General features: G+C 42.9%; 1 protein-coding gene across 1 annotated transcript in view; it reads right to left on the minus strand.

The window, feature by feature from the left end:
- NUAK1 (NUAK family kinase 1) overlaps positions 1–25,555 on the minus strand; it is a 49,306-nt gene that overhangs the window by 18,882 nt on the left and 4,869 nt on the right. Inside the window, exon 2 of the mRNA XM_074168147.1 lies at positions 6,256–6,376. Coding sequence (XP_074024248.1) covers positions 6,256–6,376 — 121 coding nt within the window. The remainder of the gene's footprint in view (positions 1–6,255; positions 6,377–25,555) is intronic.

A 25,555-nucleotide genomic window follows, 5' to 3' on the forward strand; every position in this document is an offset into this window, starting at 1 on the left:
CTATCTACAGCTTTCCATTTTCTAAATAGCACTGGTTGCGTAGGGACCTCTTGCTGATCAGCACTCTTCTTTTCTTTTCAATCCTACTGCTAAATACTTCCCTTTAGCTACACCAGGGTCATTACCGCTGAAATTCCATGGGACAAAATTGACACTGGAGGAACATAACTCACTACCCATCTTAAATGCTCCTGAAGATGGACTTCACCCTAAAAGTGCTGAAAGCCCACGTGGGCACGGTTTTGCAAATACCAGTCAGAAAGATTTAATGGTACGTTGCACACTTCTCTATTAGGGCAGTTCGCTTTGGACTTATTTACTATCAAATTCAAAAAGCAAACCAAAGCAGAACGCTTTTGCCCTTCCTCCAAGCTCACAGGATGCTAAAGTCAAAGAGAGTGCTGGGGGGGTTGGATTTTGTTTTTCCCCCCTTAATGGACTACCTCCTTGTGGGATGATTCCATTTGGTTTACATGTAACCCTGGGGTAAGGATTTTAGTTTGTTAGTTTAAGAGGGGCGGCCAATCTCTTCGCACTGGAACCATTTGAATTCTCCTCATGCCTTTGCTCTCTATCAGAGCAATCTTCTAAATTAGTTCCAGTATGTTGACATTCCTTCCATCTGGTGTCTTTCCATTCAGCGGTATTTTTATTACTCTCCTAACAGCCGCAGACAGAAGTACCTTTCCACTGCTACAAAATGCTCTTTTATTAAAGGTCAGCCAAATCAAAAGAACAAGCGAGTTTGTTTTTAATTTTGGAGATGCAGACTAGAATAACCTTTTCATTCAGAAAAGTCATGTATGACCCAATTACCTCACTTGTGTAATAAGGCAGGAATTATTCTTCAAAAAGACATGCGAGTACTGAAAAATGTTTTTTACTTCAGAAATTCAGCCCGATGTGTCTTCTGTGCTCTTGACTGCTTTGAAAGCTTTACAGCCCCTTGGTGTATTTTTTATTTTGTTAGGGTTTTTTATTATTATTTTTATTATTATTATTTTATGACTTGTTTAATAGAGCATACAGCAGACATGAAAATATCCAAGGTCCAATGTAGAAAATCACTTGTAAGCATATGCATAAATTCATGCATATGCTTAATTATAATTGAAGATAGCAAGATATAAATAATGTATTTTAAAGCTAAGCTTATGTTAAATTGTTTGCCTGAATTACGGCCTTATACAGCCGAATTGCATCTCTTTTAAATTAAAGGAACATAGTTAAGATCCCACAATAATCACGTTAAATCAGACAGCATGCTAGAATTTACTCCCCAGTGAGGAGATTAAATCAGAATGAGAACCATTATCCCTTGACAATGTTGTTTCTCAGAGAATGAGACTGAGGATATGCAGATTTTGATGCATCTTTAAAAAGGAAGGAAAAACGAGAGTCACTAATTCAGCCACAATAACGTTACACTAATTGTCTTTTGTTCCAGCAAAGAATACAAGAGCTAGCTCCCCTTTTGGTTAATTATGATTGCAAACTACTGCAGAACTTCAAGCAAATATTTACATTGTAGTGGGAGAACTGTGTAAATGGAAAGACACAAATAACTGATTGTTGCTTGCAATCATTTTGACATCTGAATTGAACCTGCCAGTGATCTCACACATTTGAGTTCATGTCTGACAAAGTGTTGTTTAGGCGATCACCCTGAATGACAGGAAATTCATAAAGGTGGGGTACAGTAACTAAAGAGTTAAGTTTGTTTATACTTGTTTCATTACTATCGCCAGACTCTTGAAATATTACTTTATGTTCTTGGACGTTATCAACTGAAAACAATGGGAATAAAGCACTCGAAGGTCAAAAGCTTACATAATTAGAGGAAACCAATTAGAAATGTGGCTAAATAGTGTCACTGCTGAAGTACTTTATCTTGGCTAAATACATAAATAAAAAAAATCATTCCAGCTTTCCAACTTTCATCGTTCTTGTTTAAAGTCCAGTCGTCCACGTGACTTTTTATGGGACTTTTGACTTTTTCAGGTGTTTTGCACACAGAAGAGGTGAAATCATTAGGCACCAAAGTTTGTTTTGATTACATCTGAAAACCAGGAGTTAGCAGAGGCCGGACCAGAGGCTGGGATTGCCTCTCCGGCACTCTCAGCCTGAGACACATGACTCTGTTCTGCCCACACACAAACCCACGGAAGGCATGAGCTGCCACCTCAGTCCCCGGCTGCCTGACCCATCCAGGTGTGCACCCCGCAGCTGACGGCAGGGGACACTTGCCTGAACTGGCACTGCTGGGGGGATGCAGTTTGTCACCAATGGCTCGCATCCGTGCACCTTGCCGGATGCCTCCCAGACAGATTTTTGGCAAGGTGGCTGCTTTTGCTGATGACGTGGTGACTTGACTGACACAATTCGAGGAGCCCTGCATTAGAGACAGGCCTACCTGTGCCTGAAACACCAAACGTGCCTTTGCTTTTTGTTGCATCAAGTCTGGCACAAAGTGTGAGACTGAACTCGTATTTGGCAAGTAAGGTATCGTGAAATACTATGCCACCACCGTTACACAATGTCAGATCTTCTTCTGTTGCCTTTGGGATTTGAGACTACAAAAGAGCTGAACCAGTTTCCTGATTAACCAAAGCATGCAACCTAGCTCAAGTCATTGTGGACTGGTAGATACATGACAGAGAATCTCTGTGCTTTTTCTTAAGAGTACCAAAAACGCAACCTAAAAAAAAAAAAAATAAGTTGTCCCTCTTACAGAGGAAATCCATTTTTTGTGCCTTCTTGCTGTGAAGGGTCCAGCACTGTTCTAAGCATCCTGGCCCCAATCCAGCAAAGCACTTCAGCACATGCTTTCCTTCAGTCACTTGTTCATTTTAACACCATCGTGTTCTGTGGGCAACAAATTGTGATCCCAATATTTATTCATGCTTCAGGGAGTATCTTCAATTAAACTATTTCTACAAACATGTTAGCTAATAATCTGTTCATTTTTAAGTGCATTTTGCAAATGGGCAGACTTTTCCACGTGGTTATGCTGACCAAAGACAACTCTTCCAGCACAGAAACACTCACGTAGGCACAGTATTTCACACTAGAAAGACTCAAGAACTCACTCCTGAATGTACCAAGCATAACTTCACTCTCATGATTGGTCCAACACATGTTTAAATGTTTGCAGAATTAGGCCTGATGCTCTTTCCCTGGTTTAACTCTTATAAAGTATTGCCAGATGGGATAAATTTTGCACTCAGGCTACCCCTGGAAAAATATGTTAGCTCTCAAAGGCTTTATTACCAAATCCTGGAGTTTTCAAGGCAAAAAAGAAATGGGGTAGGGGAAGGTGGGGTAAGGGGGAGACAGACAGATGAATGGACAGAGGCATTATTCTATAAATTAAAATTTATGTGCTGAAATCAGAACACTGCTAGCAAAGCCAGCTTCATTTATCCAGTCCCTTTCAAGGAGTTTAAAGTCACTTGAAAGAGCACTTCCCTTGCAGCCGCGCTCGACAGATTGCCAATTACAGCCCTGCTGAGAGGGTGGAATTTCTTTAGTCACAACTGTTCGTCTGCCGTCGCAGTAACGGGTAAGGTACTTGCCTTTTGATTAGGTTACTAAAAAATATCTCTGAACTGGGAAGCTTTGTTTCCACACATCTGAATTTGCTCAGTATCAAAAAAAAAAAGACAAGCTTGTGTTTACATCCAGTTGACAAATTCAGAGGTTAATTGCTTTTAAGAAGGCAGGTCAAAAGGATACCTAAACAAGGATCCTACTTCAGGAAAACACACGTTTGTAAATGCAATATGAAGAGCTTTCAAATATATTAGGGAGAGATACAGCATTGTCCATGCCAGGTAGATCTGTGCAACCTGGCACCTACAGAAAGCCCTGTCAGACATGTAGTGGCGGTCTAAAAACCTACAGTAAAAATTAGTGAGAGAGGAGAAAAATATCTGTGGGGTAGCTTCAGTTTAAAAGTTAAGCATCTGCTCTGTTAGTCAGCTAGACTCCATCTACAGCCAACAGGAGCCTCCAGTATGTCATTTATCCCACCTATCTGAAAAAATATCTCCCAGGAAGGAGCAAACCACCCCATGTAGATGCTGATCTCTCTTGACTAGGGAAGGAAACTAGACTTCTAGTGTACACCAGCTGCCAACATGTTGGATGGCTTAAGTTTGGTGAGATTAAGCCTATCCCTGAGGACTGAATAGCTTCAACATTTCGTGTCAGATGATAGCAATATTATCGCTCCTTATGCATCACTCAAGAGGAACAGCCATGTGTTTAAAATCCAACTTCAAGAGGATACAAATACTTCAGTCCTAGATGTAGTCCCTTAACTTCACCACGAGTACCCTTCAGCTTAAAGTGAAGAACACACTTAAGGATCCCTGAGCTCACGTCTTGATCTCTGGGCAGTACATAACCACTCCTCTGGATTCAGCTGTGCAATCACACGTCTTCCCAGTGCTACAATATCTGAGCTACAGTGCTGGCGGCTAAAGGCCAAATACTGACTCTGACTGCTTGGAAAGGCTGGACAGGCTGTATAGCTGCTGTAGCTCCTTCCAATGAACAACAGTCCAATCAAGAAGCTGACTTCCACTGCCCATCCCTTCAGGCCAGGAATTAAACATAAGAAGCCATGAAAGGCTGCTCTGCTTTCTAGAAAACGAAAAGGAAACAAACCAGTAACAGAATGGAAAACTTCCCAGAAACGAGAGAAAAAACTGCCTCCAGGTTTGTCACTGCAAAGGCTGCTGCTGGCCGACGGACCACAAGAGGAGCACAACATCACCTGTCGTAGGTGCTTGCCCTCCTGCAGACAGGATGAACCCTCCATCGTGGAGCTTGACTGGCTCTGCTGCAGAAGCACTGCTCCTCCCTCCGTGGGGCCAGAGGGGAAAGTTTTGCTCCCACGGGACTTCATTGTCTGCTTCTTAAAAATGCTGTAATCTTTTTAGCTTTTACAAATGTTTTAACTCAGTAAAAACTATTTAAAGTAAGGATGAGAAGGGCAATTGGTCAAAGGACCGCAGCATGCTTAATCTTTTTTCTTTCTGAGTTCCCGTCCACATTTGAAATAACTTTTGTTCCATTTGCAACCCACATGCTGACACAGCATCCCTCCCCTTTTCTGTTCCCAGATCCTGTTATGAGTTTATTGAATAAAAAGACAGATATTCATCTCTTTTCAAGTACAAGAACATGCTTTTGAATAACTCAATATGCGATACTGTAACAGTACTCCAAGCCAGCTCGTTTTAATCAGTCGTATCAGCTCTCAGAGCAGAGCTGCCATATACATATCATCACCTTGCGCATTTACCTCATGGGTATGTAAATACGTAGGGCTAAATTCGGGCTGCCTGTTCTGCACGTAGGGGAAGAGGTGATCCCCAGGGACGAGGCTGCCCAACCCAGGTCCCTCCAAACCTCTAGAGCCCATAGCCCAGGTCTGCCACGCGGTTGCCCTCCTCACAGCAGCAGACCTCTTGGCTGGTGTCTTTTAGCACGTACCCAGCCCATCTTGAGGAAGGAAGGAAGGAGGAGGAGATTCTACTACAGAGTGACACTCTATAAATATATAAACAAACAGGCAAATCAGGGAGGAATGCCCCTGGCTTCCTGCTCCTTACTGTAGGACCAGGGAGCAGCTCCCGGAGGCAGGAATTAGAAGGCCTCCCAGCTGCGTCCCAGGAAGAAATGAGTTAGAGGGGGAAGACAGGATGAGGAAACAGGAATGGTAAGCCAGAGACCAGACTGACAGGAAAGTATGCCGAGGTGTATAGGAAGCGGATGCTGGGATGCAGGGGAAAAAAGCAGCGATGACAGAACCAGCAAGACTAACTGGCAAGTAAGGGAGGACCAAAGGCCTAGAGCAGACGAGACTGGTCTTGTGCAGTCCAGCGAAAATACAGCATACAAGGACTGGTTTAGAGGCTGGAGATGTAAGCGGACATTGGGCTGGAGTGTAAGTGAGGGTGAAATTAAACCCAAGAGGAGCAAGGAGATGAAGTGATACGTGCAACAATTTCCCACCTGCCATGGACACAGCGCATAAGTCACACATGAAGAAGCACCTCCAGACAAAGGGTTATGCATCTGTGAAACACCGGTGGTTCAGAAGGAAGGTAGTGCTCAAAACAGGCCCTTTGGTAAGGGAGAGGTTATACTAGGAGTAATTGTTTGGTGAATGATCTCAAGAAACACGAACATCAGGTCCACAAGAACGTAACAGAACAGTCAGGAAGGAAAATTGCATTCACTAACCTTCATATATGGTGATGATATGAGGGTGGCTGAGGGATGACATGATCTCAATCTCCCGTCTGATGTGAACCATATCTTGTTCATCCTTAATTTTGTCCTTACGAATGGATTTTATTGCAACCTATAAATTCAGGAAATCAAGCATTATTCTTGGAACTGAACAGATGCATATAATCCATTAAGGAGAGTTCAAAAAATAAATACAGATGTTACATGTTGGCAGAACGTGGAATGACCAAACCAATGCTTTAAAATACAAACCTCCATGCCCCAGCGCCTTCATTTTATAGCAATAAAGACACTTTCATTTCAGTAACGCACAACATGAAGTTTCAGGGTCTTCAGGTCTTAGAACTTCACTGAGGGGGCACACAGGATCTTTTGGAAGGATCTCTGTTAGCCTAAGTACTCTCCACCTGAGGCAAATGGCAGAACTCCCAAAAGGTTTTGATGGGAAGTACATTTGCTTAGACATGATTGCATCCGACAATTTCAAACAGAAGTTTTGAAGACAATTTCTCTGAAATAAGGTTGAGATCTCTGATGGAATGGAGGCAGGGAATCCAGGGTGCCGATTATGAATTCATATTTGTCCATGTTAAAACATCGAGGATTACATTAACATGGGTTGCTCCACGGTTCTCTAAAGCAGGCAAACTGCTCAGGAGTTATGACTTATTTAAAAACTAGAAGCAATAAATCTTTGAAATTCACATCTAAACTCGTCCTCATATAAACCTAAGACTTTCAGGTCCTGCACAGCACTTATGCAATCACTGCAAAACCATATCCTTCCTGCATCCTTCCTCAATCAGCAACCTTTTTTTTCAAGCACATCGTGTGACTGGGTATCTTTCCAAAAGGCAGGGTGGGAACAGAGGAAGTGATAGCTGAACTTGCAATGTAAATTCAAATTATAACAGCCCTTGTGAGTGTGTGTATGTGTGTTGCCTGTGAAAAAAGGGCTTATCTGAACAACGCCATAAATAATTGCAGAGGTCAGCTCATGCCCTACGAGAAACGCACAAGCCAACAATGGAGAGAAGCTGTTGGGAGAGGGAAGGTGAGGGCATTGTGCATACTGAATGGCAGCACGGCCTTTATTATACTCAATATTTACCCTGCTTTATTTTTGTGAGCCAGAGTTCACAGAATAAATTACCAGCTAGTTTAAAATCAACAATATGTCTTTGAAAAACACCACTGACCTGCTGAGATGACCACCCTTTTATGGGTAAACAAAACTTTTGTCATTTTATGCAGCCAACTACTGCAGACCTCTCCTGGGAAAACATTTGTAAATCTGTGATTTATGTGATTTTCCTAGTTCCTTCAGAAAAAATAATTTCACTGCCTACTTCAGTAATTGCAAGTGGCATGACCAGTATTGTTTTCATTATATGATGTAGCATTGAGGATATTGAAGAAAGAAGGAAAAAACTTACAATATTATAAAATTGAAATGTATATAAACAGGAGCCAGTTTAAACGATCAGGTTTCCTACAAAGCCTTCAACTCTGAAAAGCAACATTGTTCAAAAAAGCACTAAGCATATGCCCCATCCCCTCGAATTCCCAAAGATTTCAGCACATGCTTAACATTAAGCTTATGCTCAAGTGCCATCCTGCTTTGGGACAGCAGAACAAAAAGTAGAACTAAAGGGACCAACTGATTTGCATGTCAAAACCAGGTCCATTCTTTTCTTCCTCTTGACCCAGACATCTGGGATAGAGATTTTAAAAGTAACAACATAACCACGGTCTTATGTACATGGCACGTATTTCTAGAAAAGGTAATACAACAGATTTTAATTGAATAAGTGATTAAGATAACCTCCAAGTAATTCTAGAGACAGAGAAGGCAACTAACGCTAAAGATGAGATTGGATTTTTTCCCCCTTCCCATGTTTTCACTGGGACAGGCTGCAAATGCAAATACACCCTGTATACAAGAAGGATGTGGGTGGCTCTTGGAGCAGCATGTGCATTCCTGCAAGAAATAAATATAGACATGGGTAAAAACACATTTTTTATTAAAAGACAGTCTTGTACTTGGCTCTGAGGAAGAATTTAAGAAGGGTTCCATTGTCAAATATACAACGGGGAGCAAATTCTTCACCATTCATGGCTGGTAAAGTAATAACGGCACCCCAGAGGGCATGCCAATCTCCTACTAACTTGACTCTGTGCTTCACAGACAGCACTTTTGTAAGTCTACACATAATTACTGCAAATGGCCTCCGTGGAATAATTGCACATGTGAAAACTTGCATTTTTGAATCTAAAAATACGTGTGTGATTGAAAAGCATGGGGGCACTTTGTAAATATATGTTTGGATTAATCTTCAAATGCAAACAGATGTGTTGCCTGGGAACATATTTGTCAACAGGACCAGAGAGTTTACAGTCTCACAACCCATGTTGAAAAGTGGTTACAGCACCTAGGACCCTTAATTTATAAAGGCTGTGCCTAAAATTTTAAGCAAATTTTGAAGATGGTACTTAAGCTGTCCTGAAAACATCACTTCCCAGTTGCAGGGGTAAAATTCAGCAGCCCAGCTGAAGTACATGAGATTTTGACATCCAGGCTGCAAGATCTCATCCCAACATAAGGAAAGAATGCATGCCAAACACATCTCTTGGCTTCTATTATTCAAGACTTTCTCTTCCCTCCCTCAGCTACTTCAGATCACAGTGACCAGGAAAAGACACTAGGCAGGTGTGAAATAGCTTAACTGGGGGGGAGGCAATGCCCCTTAGCCAGGGCACAGCACATTACAAGGACACGCACTCCAGATTGGAGCAAGGCTTCAGAAAGTCACATGTATGAATGAAATAATATCAGTCTATTTACATAGGAAATGAGCATGCTCAAAGCATGGTGCAGCCATTTATTAATTAAGCCTCAGGAGTCAAGTAGTGAGACAGCACTATTCATCCACTTTCAGGAGATGAGGAAATTGAAACGGAAAGCTGTTGTGACTCCTAAAGGAAACGAGAACGGTAGCATCTCAGAAATTGCTGCCTGCACCTCCCTTCCAAACTATGCAACACATCACAGGAGTGTCTCGCTTCAAACCATCCCCTTACTAAAGGCTGACTTCTGATACCTTTCCCTATGCTCAGTTGCTATTTTTCCCCTCCAAAAGAGCCTCAGGGAAGTGAAAGGTTTGAACGCATCTCAGTAAATACTTGTTACCCCGTGCCACCTGCCTGGTGGCCTCCACATTCCCCAAGAGGACAGGCTCCACATCTCAAAGCCTTTCAGGAGGGCACAGCCTTGCCAGTGACCTTGTATAAAATGCCAAACAGCAAGCGATCACTGTCAGCGCAGTCACTGTCAGCGGTGGCATCCCAATAGCAGGATTAGTGGGGCAGCAGGACAGCGTTCGCTCCAGCCCTTCCCCTCTCAGTAAGGGACTTCTGCCAGCCAAGCGTCTTTCACCTGCGTCAGTCTGCTCAGGCCAGGTCAGCAAGGGTACATGGGCTTAAGTCTACCGATGTCAAAAAACCAACACAAACAAGAAAGCAGTCCAGCATCTTTTTTAGTATTTCATGGAAATGTTATGAGTCATGATCAGATTTAGATATTTATTATATGTTTCATTTTTTTTTCATCTCTCTGAGCAAAATAAGATCGCTAGCTGTATGTTATGGTTTCAGGCCGTAAAACAAGTCTCTCTTCCAGGTATTCTAAAGTATCAATAATGGAATTTCTTTCATGAAATGTATTTTACTCAGAAATACATTCCAGAAAATACATTTTCAAAGTGTGCTTATGCTTTTAACACCAGACAGAGCTGGCTCCATTTTAGAAAACGCCACTTACAGGACTGCTGCCAGATGCGGTACATGATGAACCTGAACAACTTAAGCCTAATAAGAAATAATCTCAATTGAGAAATACCTTATGAAAGAACTTGTTTGTTCATTCTTTAGGTCCTTTTCTTCCTTGCTTGCCTGCTCACTTTCCTTGCTTTCTCTGAAAGCAACAGCTCCACTGTGTGCAACATCAAAATTTATTAAGGGTCACAGCCTATGAATCAAGCATAGGGCAAATGCAACAGGCTTTTTTATATCAGCTACTTTAACTACTCCAAATATTCCAGCTCAAGATCTGCAGAGAGAGTGCTGTTAGTCCCTTCGGTACACTCAGAACACTGTACTTATACCTCTACCACACTTTCTCAATATATTTTACTGGTTTTAAGACTTAGATAATTTAATTATAGTATTTTTAGTAACTTTACTAGTGGAGGAATTTGTATTTTTCCTAGCTTCTTGTCTTAATGAGAATTTCAGATAACTCCAAGACCTTGCACTCAGACAAAGTAACATATCAGATTCTTAATAATGAAATCTAAAGCCTCTCACCCCAACAAACCAGGTTCAGGTTCACCCAGAGCCCCTATAGACACAGGATCCAATCTGGCAAAACACTTTAGCACATGCCTCACTTCACACGTGTGAGCAGTCTATTCGCTTTTGTGGGATAGTTCACACATGTAAAGTTAAATATATGCATAAGCACCAAGGTCACGGCTCAAAACTAGGCCATGTGATGGTCCCTCCGGGGATCGATACTGGCTGTACGCACCAGTTAACATTCTCGGTATCTCTTCTGCAGCTCTGACGGCAAAATGGTCCCACAGACAGGGTTGGGGGGGGAGAAAGGAGCACCAGAGACAGACTGAAACCACCTCCACCTGCACTGCCAGTTCTGGTACCAACCGCTGCCCAGAAGCGGGTAGAGATAATACCCTCTCCAAAATGTATGGCACAGGGGAGAGGAAGCTGGGAGTTGTGAGCCTCTAATATTTCCAGGCATTTCCAAATGTCTTTGCAGGAGCACAGCCCTCGCTCCACCACTCCTCTGCCTTCCAGAAGCAGATAGGAAAAGAGGGAGCCCAGCTTTTGGCTTCCCATCCCTCCATGAGTCACCTTGCAGAGTTTGCCGGGCAGGAAACGTGGAGAAATACGCTGCTCTCTTCAAGGCTGCAATAAATTACCTGTCTCCATTTGCTGGAAAGAGGATATATACTCACTTTCCGGACTGGTGTAGCGAGATTATTTATTTTCCAACGTGCTTCATGCTTCTTTGCTTTTGTTTGGTACAAATAACTTGACTTGAACTATAAATACTTCAAAAAGATGACGATTGCAAAGGTTTCTGTACTTTCAGTCCTATCTGTAAGAGAAACGCGTCTTCTGCTTTACGAGCTTCTCCGCTGCTGGGCAGAGCAAAACGGGTGGAATTTTCTTTTTACAGAGGCAGATCAAGACCATCGCGTACAGAAAAATATCTGAAAGTTTAAACATCTGGCAAAGGGCAAGGCAGACAGTAGGTGCCCGCTTCCATATCAAATCTCCGTGTCTGCTGAGTCACTGCTGGCATCATCGTTTATGGGATGAGTAACAAAGCTATATTTTCATCAAAGCGTAAAGCTGTTTCTCTTGATTTCAGGCAGGCAGTTCATGTGTTTGTCTTAATCTAATGAACCTACGTTTGCCTCATTTCCAGCCGAGATGTGTGAATATAAACAAAGGTAGAATTAGCCACAGTGCTAAAAGTCACAGATTTTTAAGTCGGCTAGTGCTGTAACGGAGGCTGATCACCTGAATGACACAAACCACTGAACCTTCCCCAGCAATTTCTGCATGCAGTACATTCAGTCCCATTGAAAACAATCTTCCACTCTTTATTATCTATCAAGGCTATTTTTAGGGCCGTGGCAAGATATGAACAAACTGCTTTTTTTCCACCATGGGGGCTGTGACTTTTAAGCTGGTTCCAGCACTTGTGCATACCACCCGTACTTGAGCAAATTCCAACGGGCTCTTGCAGTACTATTGTGGACAGCCGGGAAAATGACATCAGGACAGAGAGTGCAGGCCCCTGAGGACGGGAAACCAGCTTGCTGCCACCAGGAGATACGTCAGAAATGCAGCTTAAAGAAAATTATTAAAAATTATTTTCTTTGGGTAAAGAGGGAGAGGAGGGTTAAATACACATAAACCTCTCCGTTCTGAAAGCTGTGAGCTGAGGCCATCCCCACCCAGCAATGGGAAGTGGGTGAGCCCAGCCGGTTTCACAGCTCTGCTTCCTTTCTTTGAGACTCCGAGGTGGGAAGCGCGATGCGCCAAGTGCCAACAGGGGTTGGGATGTAAAGAATAGGTGGATCAACTGGGAGGGGGGGCCGGGAGAAAGAAAGGGAGAGCATAGGATGTTTAGGGGCGGGGAGAGAAAAGGCACATTGTTCTTTCTCCAACTCCATGGAGCTGAGCAAGAAAGAATGAAGTCTGGCACTGAACTATGTTTTTTCCAGGGGAGTCTCTGCCTATGGCTCTTGGCCCAGACATCACCAACACAAGAGGAAGAGAAACAAAGCTATGAAATTGGGTGGTCCCTGAGGTTTCTGCAATCAAATGATAAGGAGGGGGATGCTGATAGTGCCATTGCATTGAAATGGCACTTCTAGAGGTTGCACAAAGGAGAGAAAGGAAAGGAAGGGGATGGGCTGAATAGCTGTCTAGCTGGCCTCTGAACTTTCCAGGTGGGAAGAAGGGGCCACAGACAGATATCCCTACAGGAAAGCTGAGCATCCAGAGGGTTCTACAAAGGTATCCTCAAGCAGATTTCTTGTAAGCCTCTTCCCACATGATTATTTCTTCACTGTGTCCATTTGTTGGGGAGAAAAAAAAAAAAAAAAAAAAAAAAAAAAGAGCTATCTTGAGATTCCAATTCCAGGCCAAATGCAATTATAAACAGCATCATGCAGGATGTGCAATTCTAAGAACAAGCTTCTGCACAGTCATAGAAAACACTTAATGCACTCACTGAAAAGTTGGACAAAAGGCCACTGTAAATTGAAGCAAAATTAGTGCCTGGCGCTGCTGCATTGTGCTAACGCATCTCTGAGAGCTCTCTCTTTTGGAGAACGAGTAAGGTTGACACAATGCTATTGTTTTGGAGACTGTCAACTTTTCAGATCCTAAAAGCTAGATCATCTCCATGGTGATACTGCTTGGGAGACAAGCATGCAACAAAATCCTTATTAATTATTTATCAACAGCCCAACTCTGTTGTTTGATAGGTTGGCAAACTATGCAGTAATTGGGGGAGTGGCTCAAAGCCATAACTGGTGCCACCTGCAGCCAGTGAGACTCCACTGATTTAAATCTCGGGGCTTCTGCCCATTACTCTGTTCCATTGCATGTTTATTCATGTCATGGATGTTACCAGAGACAAAACACTGTTATTGCTGTTGCGAGTCAGCAGCTGCACACATAAAGGGTGAGGATGCACATGCCGTGATGCACCTTTCAAGTTCACTTGCTTTTAAGAGGTAAGGGTATTTTTTACAGCTGCCTCAATTTGTATGGCATAGCAAACATCTGTGCCTCTCTGTTTCATTCCCTTCAACGTATCACCTAAAAAAAGATAATATTTCTAAAAAACAAAGCTGATTTACTGCCGCTCTATTACTCACTACCTGTAGAGAAACTCACTCTTCCACCAAGGCACTAGAAGTTCCAAGTCAGCGTGATAAATGTTAAATCAAAATATTATTTGCATAAGCTGACACACAATGTGTCGGTGCCTCTTGCAGATCCAGGGTTTAATTACCTGAGGTCTAATTTTCCTTTTCTGGTTTTGCTGAACATAGTTGCTGTTATCATGTCATAAATGTCATAAATGATGATTCATCAAGTGAAGAGGAATTAACTAATCACAAATACTAGACAAGGGGGTTGTATCTTCTTTCTAGTTCCCCCCTCATTCACAGAGAAAAATTCCTGTGGAAGCAAGTTTTAATAAGCAGTAGAAGGGACCAGACGAACACATTTATGCTGTACATATACAAAGTGGGTGCCAGGAGGAACACGTACAACACCCTTCCTCCACTCTTTCCTCACCCCCGCATACTGTGCCTGTTAACAGGATTTGTGAGCGCATTTCCTAAGTAACTACTGCCTTACTTGGAAAATTTACATCCCTTCATTGTTTGGTACCCACCATCCTCAGCTATGTATATGAAGCCTAGCATATTTACACCATACATTCTAACAAATCTACCTGGCAGACCTTTCTTCATTTAACACTGAGAATCCTGGCCCCGAGTCATCCTTACTACCAGACAGATCTTACAGCTCTGTATTAATCATTTCAGGACTGATTTACCACTAGGAATAAAAAAAAAAAAAAAAAAAAAAAAAAAAAGCATTCTTCTGGTTTAGCATAGATCTGATTTCCAGCAGCATTTAAAAACACAAGTTAGCAACCTGGTTATTGGTTCTTCATTGTTAGGTAGTGAATGCTGAAAACAGGGAGAAAAAAGGAGGGTTGCAGAATTCAGAAACAGACAGTTCACTGATACATGTCAAAATCTACCAAAAAACTTCTCCCTTCCTAAAATGAAAGTTTTTCATACGGCATTACCGAAGTCCCAAGGCATCGGACTGTTCGGTTTTAGAAGAATGTATGACGTAATTCTGAAGGACGAAAGAAAAAGAGAAAAAAAATGGCCAAGTTGAAGTTTCGGGGCTGTCACGCACAGACCAATGGAAGACCATCTCTTTTCCAAAGTCTAATAACTCACAAATATCCCATCCAACTACCTTCAAGCTTTCAAGGGAAGTTCATGTTTTGGCACATAAGAAATTTTATCTGGAAAGAAACTGGGGTAGGGGATTTCCCTGAGGCAATGGAGGTTCATAACTGTAATTAAAAGAAAAAAAAATGCTTTACAACCTCAACTATGGATCGTTCCTCCTTAATAGATGTTAACCAGCACTGAATGCCACATTCACTGAAAAGATGAAAACTGCATTTACAGCTAACTTCTGGTGAAGTTGCCAAGCAGATGTTTATTTTTGGCTTCCACATTTACTAAAGCCAAACGCTACACTGAATTGGGATTTCACAAAGTCTAACTGCTTTTCTTCCAGGTTACAATTTTATTGGAACCAAAAAGGAAAAAAAGAAGGAGGGGGAAAAAAAGCAGAAAAAAAAAAGCTGACTTCACTTTTAAGTAGGAAAAAACCTGGTAGCATCCGTTTCTATCGTGTCTGTTTATATCATAGTTTAAATAAGGTTAGAATTGTGCAATCATTATTGATCAACTTCCAAATACAGCACAGCTCCATCCAGCACATGTGCAAAAGAGGAAAAGTCACTGGAAGCGAATCCTGTGTCAGTCAGTCTTTTAACTTCTGCAAGTCTGTGTGCAGACTGTTTAGCTCTAATTAAATTACTGGCAAGTCAGGTTAAAGAGGAGTGAAAGAATTCACAAGCCCCAAGTTTACTGTTCTCAGAGTTACATGGGTATTACAGATTCCCCCTCCAAAAACTGGAAGATAGATTTCCCCTTAATTTTGAGGCTTGATCTCACAGCTACCACAGCTGCTGACATAATGCAAAATGCTAACCTGGGGCAGCAGAGAGGGACTTTAATTCAATGTTGTTTTTTCATTGTGAATAAGCAGTGAACCACACTGAAGTAATCCTCTGAAGTAGCAGTGCACACTGTTCAAGGCACTGATTTGGGGATGAAACACAAAACCAAGATCCTGGGTACTTCGTTAGAAAAAGCCCTTTATGACTTTTTTAAGAAGAGTGGTATAAAGCCCTGGTGCCTGGATATAGTTCCAGTTTGAAAATGACACAGTCTCCTGTAATTCCTCCCAATAATTTAAATTGGAAACGGGGTTATTCACACCCTCTAAGCAACTGCTGCAAACTATTGCAACGTGCTGCTAAATAATTGCTAAATAATGGTAACCTCAGCAGTTACCAGTCTCTAAAGCGATTTTGCACATGTTTAGGTGAAAGGTGCTGTATCAGTGCAAGGCTGTAATTCACATTAAACAAGGAAGGGGGCTGGACATTGTTTGAACTCTTTCTTAGAACTAGTTTTTTCCAAGAAGCCACCTGATAGTGCACTTTTATTCATTGGCATGTTCTGCTTGAGGAAGTTGTGGGTAAATAAAATGTAACTCGGCTTATTCTCTCTTTCACTAAAGTTTCTGGGAGTTCAGAGAAGCCTCAGAACAACTGAGAGCTTTGCATATCTTTACAATGCCTCTTCAGCCACAAATGCGAAGTCACGTGGTATTGTGCAGATCTTTTAGTTTTGCTCTCCTGGTTCTGCAGTCCTTCAAAGAAAAAAGGAAGTGCTATTTCACTGTGAGAATTACAACAGTACAAGGAAAACTTGAGAAGAGTCTTTCTTCTTTTGAAGAAATCGTCTGTACCTCCAGGCACCACAGTACTCTTTAAAAGCCAACACCATACTGCTTGACCACCTCAAATTCCTAATTAACCCAGTGGAATTTTGAAGTGTGGAGAGATTTTAAAGTTGATTTTATAGAGTTTAGGCTTTTGGATTAACATTGATGAGCAAGGACTCATTGCACAAGAGTGGTGGGCCACAGAGATTATATCACGGAACTTATACAGATGTGTGTAAACAGCACAGTTGGAAGGGTTAATGAGAAAGAACTATCAGAAGCACCCATATCTAGTATATTTTTCTAAACTGATCTAAGGGGGATCAAAATATAAATGCCACTTCCTGGTGGGAATCTAGCGAACCATAAACCCACATCCTATCTGGAAAAATACTCTTGGAAAACAAAAAGATTGGCAATTGCGTGTATCAAAGCCTCACCCAGGTTATTTTGCTCCAGGGCTTACAGATCACTTTGCAACATTAAATCTGTTTTTGTAAAAGCACTACTTCAGTATTACATTGTTCCGCCTGGACATTACCTATTTAATGGTCCTGTTTTGGAAGGGACTGTCCTAGAATTTATGACAGAACGTGGTGGAATTGCTACAGAGGGAGGAAAGGAGTTTGCTAATATTTCTTCCCCATCCCTCTCTGATTTCTGAGAAATATTTATACCCCTGAAGGTAGAGGAACCTCCTGTTGTTCCCTTCTATTTATTGAAAGTAAATTACCAGGGCCACCCTAATGGCTCAGTGGAGAGAGTAACGCAGGAACAGGAACACTCTTGCTCCCCGCGGCCAGTTGGGCTTGGAATAGACGTGAGAGGGTGAGGAATGAATTACGCTTTCCTACAATTAAGTGGCGATCAAGCAATTTTGCAGCCTTAAACGCATAATTCTAGCTTTCCCTGCTAGAAGAGGAGTTCACAACTGCAGGCAGTTGTTCTAACTAGTTACAGGGAGAGTTAACTTTGGAAGGGAGAAACAGCAAAGCAATTTCTTTTCTAGATGGAAAGCTTTTGGCAAAGAACTCCCCCAGACCCTGTGATCTCCAGGAGCGTTGTCCCCTTCTTCAACACGCACAAACACCTTTTTTTGGCACGTATTTTGGCTGGGGTCGGTTGAACAAGAGAGAGTTAGCACTCAGATTTCTAGGTTCCCCTTGCCAAAAGCTAAGCTGTTAGGTAGTGCAACAGCAGCAGCGCAGGCTTCCCACTTCACCCTGCCAGTGACCTTCGCACAGACTTGGACATACCACCTTCCTCAGAGTGAGGAGCAATTCCCTCTCTGCTGCTTGGTCCAGAAATTCATCTCAGCAAATACCACAAATCATGTCAGACCGAGCAGGACTATTAAAGCAGTGCTGCGCAACGTGAATTGCTGTCCACAAGGGACTGGAGCAAGAGACTGCCTAACCCACTTTGTTTAACTTTTTACTTAAACAATCCTGAAAGGGGAAGCTGCATTGCTACTCTGGAAATTACAATTCTAATCTCATTTGAACCAGGCATTCCTCAGTTAAACTGCAGAAATAATTTAAGAACCGACTCCCAAATAAGACATTTTTCAACATTTCCTACATTTCCTGGAAATACATTACCTCTGATGCCGCGAAGTAAATGCAAGCTTATTAATTTCACCAGGTTGAAGTTCTTCTGGTAGCCCCAATAAACTCTTAATGTCAGGCTAATTACACGCACTTCACCAGTTTTGCATTTTCACATTCCTCGAGTCAACAACATGCAACACCCCTGTAACATTGACCATTTCCAACTCAACCCCACAAACCATTTACACATATTGCATTCGTCGCCCGCTTGCACTGCGTTGCCCGTGGCAGGAATCAATAGCGCTTCGTTGAAAACAGAGCAAGCTTCCTTCCCCCTTACCGGTACCGGCTTCCTCGAGTCTGCTCTAATGCGCACGCCACAGCTCAGAGGTGCCAACATTTACTGGGTTGCTTAGACATCGTTTAGAGTTTTGCTGGGCAGATAAGAAGAATAACTTGGGTGTACAGTAAAACAAAGATACAGCTGTTTGTGCCAAACGTTCAGTTTATGGCAATACTTCATAGGAATTATTCCCCGTAACAACTGAACTGTCATATCCTACAACTACATCCCAGGCAACCTCCCAGCTGAGCTCACTACGGCTGCCGGCTGATGTGCTCTACATACAAACACCCAGAACTACCCAGATGTTCTCTATGTAAAACATTTGGTTTAAAACACGCAGTGCTTCTTTCCAGAAAGCCATTACATTTGTTTAATGGACTCACACAGTTCAACTAAAATATCCTGGAGCAGACATTTGACTGCAACTCTACTCTACAAGCCCCATCTGCAAAAAGAAAAAAAAAAAGAAAGAAAAAGTAAATGAGAATGCTTTACATGATTTATGCTGTCTTTATGATCAGCCAGTTCATAAAATACAAGCTCTGCTCTACAGACAATAACACAAATTGCTTTCAAGTGTATTGTTTAGTCCTTGCCTGTGTTAAACAAATATTTCAATTGAAACAAAGGGCCAAACTCTACTCTTCGGTTTACAACAGTGTTAATGTAACTGAGAGCACCATTTTACCCACGGACATCACAAGGGATGCAATTTTTTGTTTTACGCTCGGAGTGAGTGAGTAATGACATCCAGTAATGATAACCAGTTACATGCATGGCTGCAGAGTCTTCCTTTCATCCAAGAAAGGCTGGAAGGAATACAGCATGAAATCCTTCTCCCCAATTAATTCCTCATGAGCAACACACAACCCACAACGAGGCACTTCACAGGTCCCATTATACCACGTTTTCATCATGAAACGCCAGACAGGATGAACTGGGAGAACACATTTGTCTCACCAAAACAGAGAGGTGGGTAGAAAACACTCAAACTGTACACAGAAAAAAACAGCTGGTGTTGAAGATGGCTAGTCCCTAGTCTAGATGTAAATACACTGCACAGCCCAACTGAAGGTCCTTGTTCCTCCCAGGCCGTGAGGCCACAAGTGGTGGTTGTGGTGCCCACGCGATACCAGTTAGTGACCAACAGAACTTTGCAGTAGTGACCACGCTCCAAGACACACCAGCTGGTGGGCTTTGGAAAAAGTGGCACCATCCCTTCCGAAGCATGACTACAGCCATGAAAGAGGACCTTTGCTTTATGAGCAACCTTCCTGAGATGGCTACACCCATACAAGGAACGGCTCAGCTCAGCACAGCGCTGGAGCTGTGGCCGACCTTGCCTCTGCCCCCGGCTCCACCACAGACTTTCCAAATGAACCTTAGGGAAACTGAGGGTGGTGAGGCACTGGAACAGGCTGCCCAGGGAAGTTATGGATGCCCTATCCCTGGAAGTCTTCAAGACCAGGCGGATGGGGCTTTCAGCGACCTGGTCCAGTGGGGGGTGTCCCTTCCCATGGCAGGGGGGGTGGAACTAGATGATCTTTAAAGTCCATTCTATGATTTTATGAAACAATTTACCCCCTTGGCACCTGGTCCACAAGTGTGACAACAATCTCCTAGAGGAGACAGAGCTTCAATCCACAGATGACTCTTCCATTATTTCACCTCATTTCAGCACCCCAAAGAGAATAAACGTGACAAGGAAAGCAGTGTGACGGACACTGTCCCTCATGTATAGGTCTAGTTAAAAAGGTGTATTCCTGAGAAGGCAATGTGAATGCCTCTCAGCTGTATCCCTATGCAGGTTGGCTAAGCCTGTATTGCCTCCAGCAGGTATTTTTACAGGTGCTTTCACCTTGCGCTGGAGGCCGTGTAGCATTAGAGCGTGCACCAGCCGCGAAGGTTCTGCTCTCACCTCTTATCCTCCCAGAGGCTATTCTTAACCCCCCCATACCAAAACAATGACCTGCAGCATGGCTTTGCTGAAACCCCTGCTGGCTACAGCACTATGCTGAGTGCCCCCTGGCATCCCCAGCCACCTCAGGGACTGGTTGGCTTTCACTCCTCCTTCCCCAGCCAAATTCCACCAGGGAAGCTACTGGATTTGGTTTGTACGATGGCAAAAACCTGCAAATAAATGATAGATCCAAACACATGCCTCAGGAGCTGTTTTTTCTAAACAAATGCTTCACCGTCTTCCTCTGTCAAACTTGTGTGCAAAGGACTTAATCTTTTTGCATCAATGACAGCAAAACACCGTCTAACAAAAAGGAACATTTGCTTAGTTACCACAAGGCTCAAGCTGGTATTTTTATCCAATCCTCATTGATACCTTTTGTGATCAAAAAAATATTCGCACTCAGTTTTAAAATAACACTTGCACTTCAAACAAAGGGAGATATCACTCACCATCAGGGGTTTTGTGGAGATTAGAAATTGTAGCAGAGATGAAATGCCTTTTTGTGTATGGGAAATATGAGATGGAGGCTTGGAGATCTCCATTGACGGCAGGACCCCAATCTTTCTGATCTACCCATGAATGGCTAAATATAGTCTCCAAACTTGGCATGGTATCTTTTCACAGGAACAATGAATTTCTATTCCCGCCCTCCCCCCCCCCCCTTTTTTTTTAAGCCTAATATCCCTTAACTAGCGTCTTTATTCCAAGGCACCAGTGCTCAAGCCCAAGTACGCTGACTCAGCTCCGCGGCACAGCGAGACATTAGGATAATTGCAAGTCCCTCAAGCCGCTAGACCTCAGAACAAAGACACTCGGCTCCTCCAGCCTCTCTGCTTAAGTCGTCCCACATGCCAGCCACCAGCCAGGGTAGCCAAGGGGCTCTGGGATTACCAGTGTCCCCCAGGAAGGCAAGGCGACAGGGATGGAGTGGCCCACCAAGCACTGATGCTCTGTCACAGAGGCAGCCAGCCCCAAGCAAGGCACAGGGGATCCTCCTCGTCACCAGGCCGGCATCACAGGGGACCCAACAGCAAAGGGAAGGGCCATGCCAGAGGTGCCATGCCATGCCAGAGGTGTGGCCAAGGTGAGAAACACCAGCAGGGAGAGGGGAAGGCCAAGGAGGCACCCAGAAATTAACAGTTATGTTGCTTGCACATTAACCTAAGCAACCTCAGATGTCTTCTTAATAAACCACAAGACCTGCACTTATTTTGTGATTTTTGCATTCACCTACAACTGGCCAGTATGGTTTCGAACATGCCAGCCATGCCAACCTCCTTTCCCATAGCTATCATGTGACTGGCTTTTTTTTTTTTTTAAGTGAAAGGAATCACCCATTAAAATATTTTATTATTTTCCTCCATTGGTAAGAACGGTGACTGAAAAAGTTCACACTTGAGCAAGACTCAGGACATGCATCCCGTCATGGGCCAGTGGCAGCTTTAAGGACTGATGTCTCATAAACCACCAGAGCCAGAAGTAAATCCCATCTGTCTTTGGAGAGTTAGAGCACACTACCATGCAACAGTTTAAACAGACTGAACTAAGGGTTGGTCCATGGTCTTTAGTTTAAAATATAAAAAATACTGAGCTCCAACAAGCACACTAAAATGGCGTGAAAGCAAGGGATGGCTACAACCTCATCCCTGCCACCTTGCCCCCTTTGCAACATGCAGCAAAGGTTAGGGGAAGGCCTCCACATCTATTGAACATCTGGAATTTTTGGTGTGGGTCCAGGATGTTTCACGGGTATGGCCAGACACTGGACGCTCACGGACTATCTCACCCAGCCCCCTAGTGTTCAAAGGTCTAGGATCTCCTAATTTATACAACGTACCACGTTGCCTGTGAAGACATGGCGATAAATATATTCTGTTTAAAAGCAGATACTTCTCAAATCATAACTTGCAGATGCTCAAACTCTTTCATGTGGGTAAGACAAATGAGAGCCATAGAGACTGATTTTGTAGCCAGGGAGTACAGGAAGCAACAGCAGGAGAACACTATTGAAAGCCTGGATACACTTATGGCTTTAATGAATTGGTCATCAAATATAACAACACACATATGCAGTTTTTACCTTGCTTTGTAGTTTGCTCCCCGCCCCCCTTAGCTATTCCCCATATATCTAGCAAAGTGGAAATTATTCTGAGTTTAGTTTATTAAATGGACACACATGGTACCCACATCTGCTGGAAGATATTTGAGGGAAAGCTGACAAATATCATTTGCATATTTAGTCAGAGACCTTTTCATCTGCGACATTTCCTCTGACATACCAACTATTCCAAGTACACCAACCCATCAGGGCTAATGACAAGGGTTTTTTTCTATGAAGTGTCAGGTGCACGCCTGGGGGATTTAGGGACAAATCCCGACTTACGCAGGAGGCAAGAAGAGGCAAGATCAACGCTCTCTGTAGGTCAGAGACCTACACACCATCTCACCCATTACCAGTGGCATGCAAAACATCAAAACTATGCCAGAGCTGGGCACTGGCAGCAGCCTCCACTGCTGCCCAGGTCAGGAGCTGCTGAGGTTCCAGCAGGAGCTGGCAGCTGCCACCACTGCTTCTTGCCATCCATGCTGCAAACTCCTATCCCACTCCAAGCCCCGTGGCAAATCCGCGCTTCTGGCTTTGGAGCATCGTCCAGGGCTGTGGCGGAAAACATATGGTTTGGTCCCACTTTACACAGGAAGAGCGTACAAGATGACAATGAGGAGAACAACAGTGTCCTGCTGAGAGGTGCATGGCTGTACAGTAAGAGGAGATGCTTTGGCGTCAGCATTCTGGTTTGCATAGGTAAAGGGTACGTAAGTGTGGTACAGGAGGCAGAGACCCAAGCCAGGGAGATGCCCACATCAAAGCAAAGGTCAGCAGCCAATTTCCAAATGCCTGGTATGGGAGCTTTGGAAGCATATCCCATCCCATATGTTCTGCATTTGGATTACCATGGCTGTACACACATTGACCTGCCTGTGTTCAAGGCAGACATACCTGGAACTGGTTTTCAACCCACATTCGGCATTCTTCCTTGGCACTGTCGCAACCACCACGTGCCTCCTCCCAATTCCTCACTCCAGCAAAGACTCTCTAGTTATTTATTTACCAGACAAAACACAGACTAACTACGATTACAGTTCTGTAAAGAATAAACAATTGCTCGCAAGAACTGCACATTCCACACGGTTTTATTCAACATGTATGACCCCAAACTACAATATATACAATAATTGTCTCCACATGGAAAATCCACATTGCGGTTCTTAAAAAATAATAATAATTTTTTAGAACACATGCCACCAAAAAACGCAGTGTATTTTAGCCATATCTAATGAAAGACTTTGTACAAGCAATTTCCATTCCGTTGCATTCTCTAGCATACGGTGCTGTGAAACCATTTGTAATAACACTTAGGCATTTTATAGTGTTTTTAGCTGAAGGCTGCATTATAAGCATTGGCTCAAATTCTGTTGTGAATTTCACATTTAGAGGGATCACACTAGGTATGTATTAGGCCAAAATGTGTCCCACTAATTAGTCTAACTTCCCTATATTAAGTAGTATCCCTTCAGAAAGGTATACACTGAGACACAGTGAAGTTAATTAACATGCCCAAAATTGTTCAATCCAATGAAGGGGGAAAAAAAACAAAAAGAAGACACAGTCTCTCAGAAATGTATAATTTCTTCACCTGTAAGAATGTCCAACATCATTGAAGGAATATCACTTGATGCCCACTCAAAACTGAGAAAGAACATGCTGTTCTTTAACTTGGTAAAAGATTTGACAAGCTAATGTATTCAGATGACCCCTTTCGGGCTAGTCATTAATTCAGACTTTCATACCACTGAACCATACTACCTTCAACAAATCTGCTTTTCCAACAAAAAAATCTCACTGCAGAAAACAAGTATTTTCTACTAGTGCCTTTCCCCTAATGGCCTGCATGCTATAATCAGTTATTTCTGTCTGCAGCCCTTTATGTCAGAGTCTTCTTTGGCATTGCAGTTATACAAGTGTTTACGTGAAGACCATAGTAATTTTATACAACCAGGTGGTAGCTCCTATTGTAATAAGCCCACAATATTCACTAGATTAAATCCAGTGTGTTTTTCTTTTTTAAACTAGAGTCTCAGAACACATCTAATAAAGGGCAGAAAAAGTAACAACAAAACTATTTTCAAGCCCATATAGTCTTTCCAACTTCTACTCATTCCAGACATAGAATTTCCATGCTTTGGTACAATTTTTACAGAGGGTGACCTGAGTTTCACTAACATGCCTTCAGCACCGTGAAAACGTTGTCCAGACGTTAGCCCCGTTATGAGTCCCTAAAAGAATTCAACTTGCACATTTAAAAAAAAAAAAAAAAAAAAATATTTTGCAAGAATCCCTTTTCAGGTGAGGAAACCGCTAGCCTCACACAAGTGTTGCACAGCAGGAGAGGTGTATGTAGCACCCACCACAGGCTGGGCAGATTCTGCTGGCAGCCACCAGCTCGGAGGCAGGGAGCAAGGCAGCGCTCTCCGAGCGGGTCACAGCGCTGGCACGCAGAACAAAGTGAGAGGCAGCAGCGCAAGCGGAGTACAAAAGGGCCGGGAATGGAGACCGGAGCTGAACGTCACACAGGGACAAAAGCCCAGGGTAAAGAGAGAGCCCAGGAGGTAGGAGAGACTGAGCTCTGCAGGAGGAGGCCGTCATCTGTAATACCCTCACGTTACACACTCTACAAGTCTGGAAAAATCAGGTATTAGGTCATGCACTCAAAACTAGCTGATGCTTCTGATGATTTTGGCTTTAATCGGCAAGTTTTTCTTTCCCATGTATAAAACTGGGTAGTGATACAAGCCATTGTTACTATTATTCAAGTGTATTATCATAGCTGTGGAAGCCACATTTACGAATCAGGATCCTGCTGTGCAAAGTACTGTGCAAGCACTTCACATCACAGCAGTGTTGTGTAGATACTTCCACCGGTGTCTGCAATAAAGGAAGATATCTTAATAAGAACAACAAAGAACCTCAAAAAAAATAAACAGTTCTGTGACAGATTTGGACATTATGCTGCTGAAGATACACACTGAGCGATCAAGCTAAAAATCAGTATTAAGTAAGGATCCAGGTGCTAACTGAAGCAGAAGTTCTTGGGAAAAAAAGTGGAAATTTAACAAGTCATTAAAGACAAGAGAATTCAAGGGCATAAGAGG

The sequence above is a fragment of the Numenius arquata genome, chromosome 2 (genome assembly GCF_964106895.1).
Source record: "Numenius arquata chromosome 2, bNumArq3.hap1.1, whole genome shotgun sequence".
Lineage (NCBI taxonomy): Eukaryota > Metazoa > Chordata > Aves > Charadriiformes > Scolopacidae > Numenius > Numenius arquata.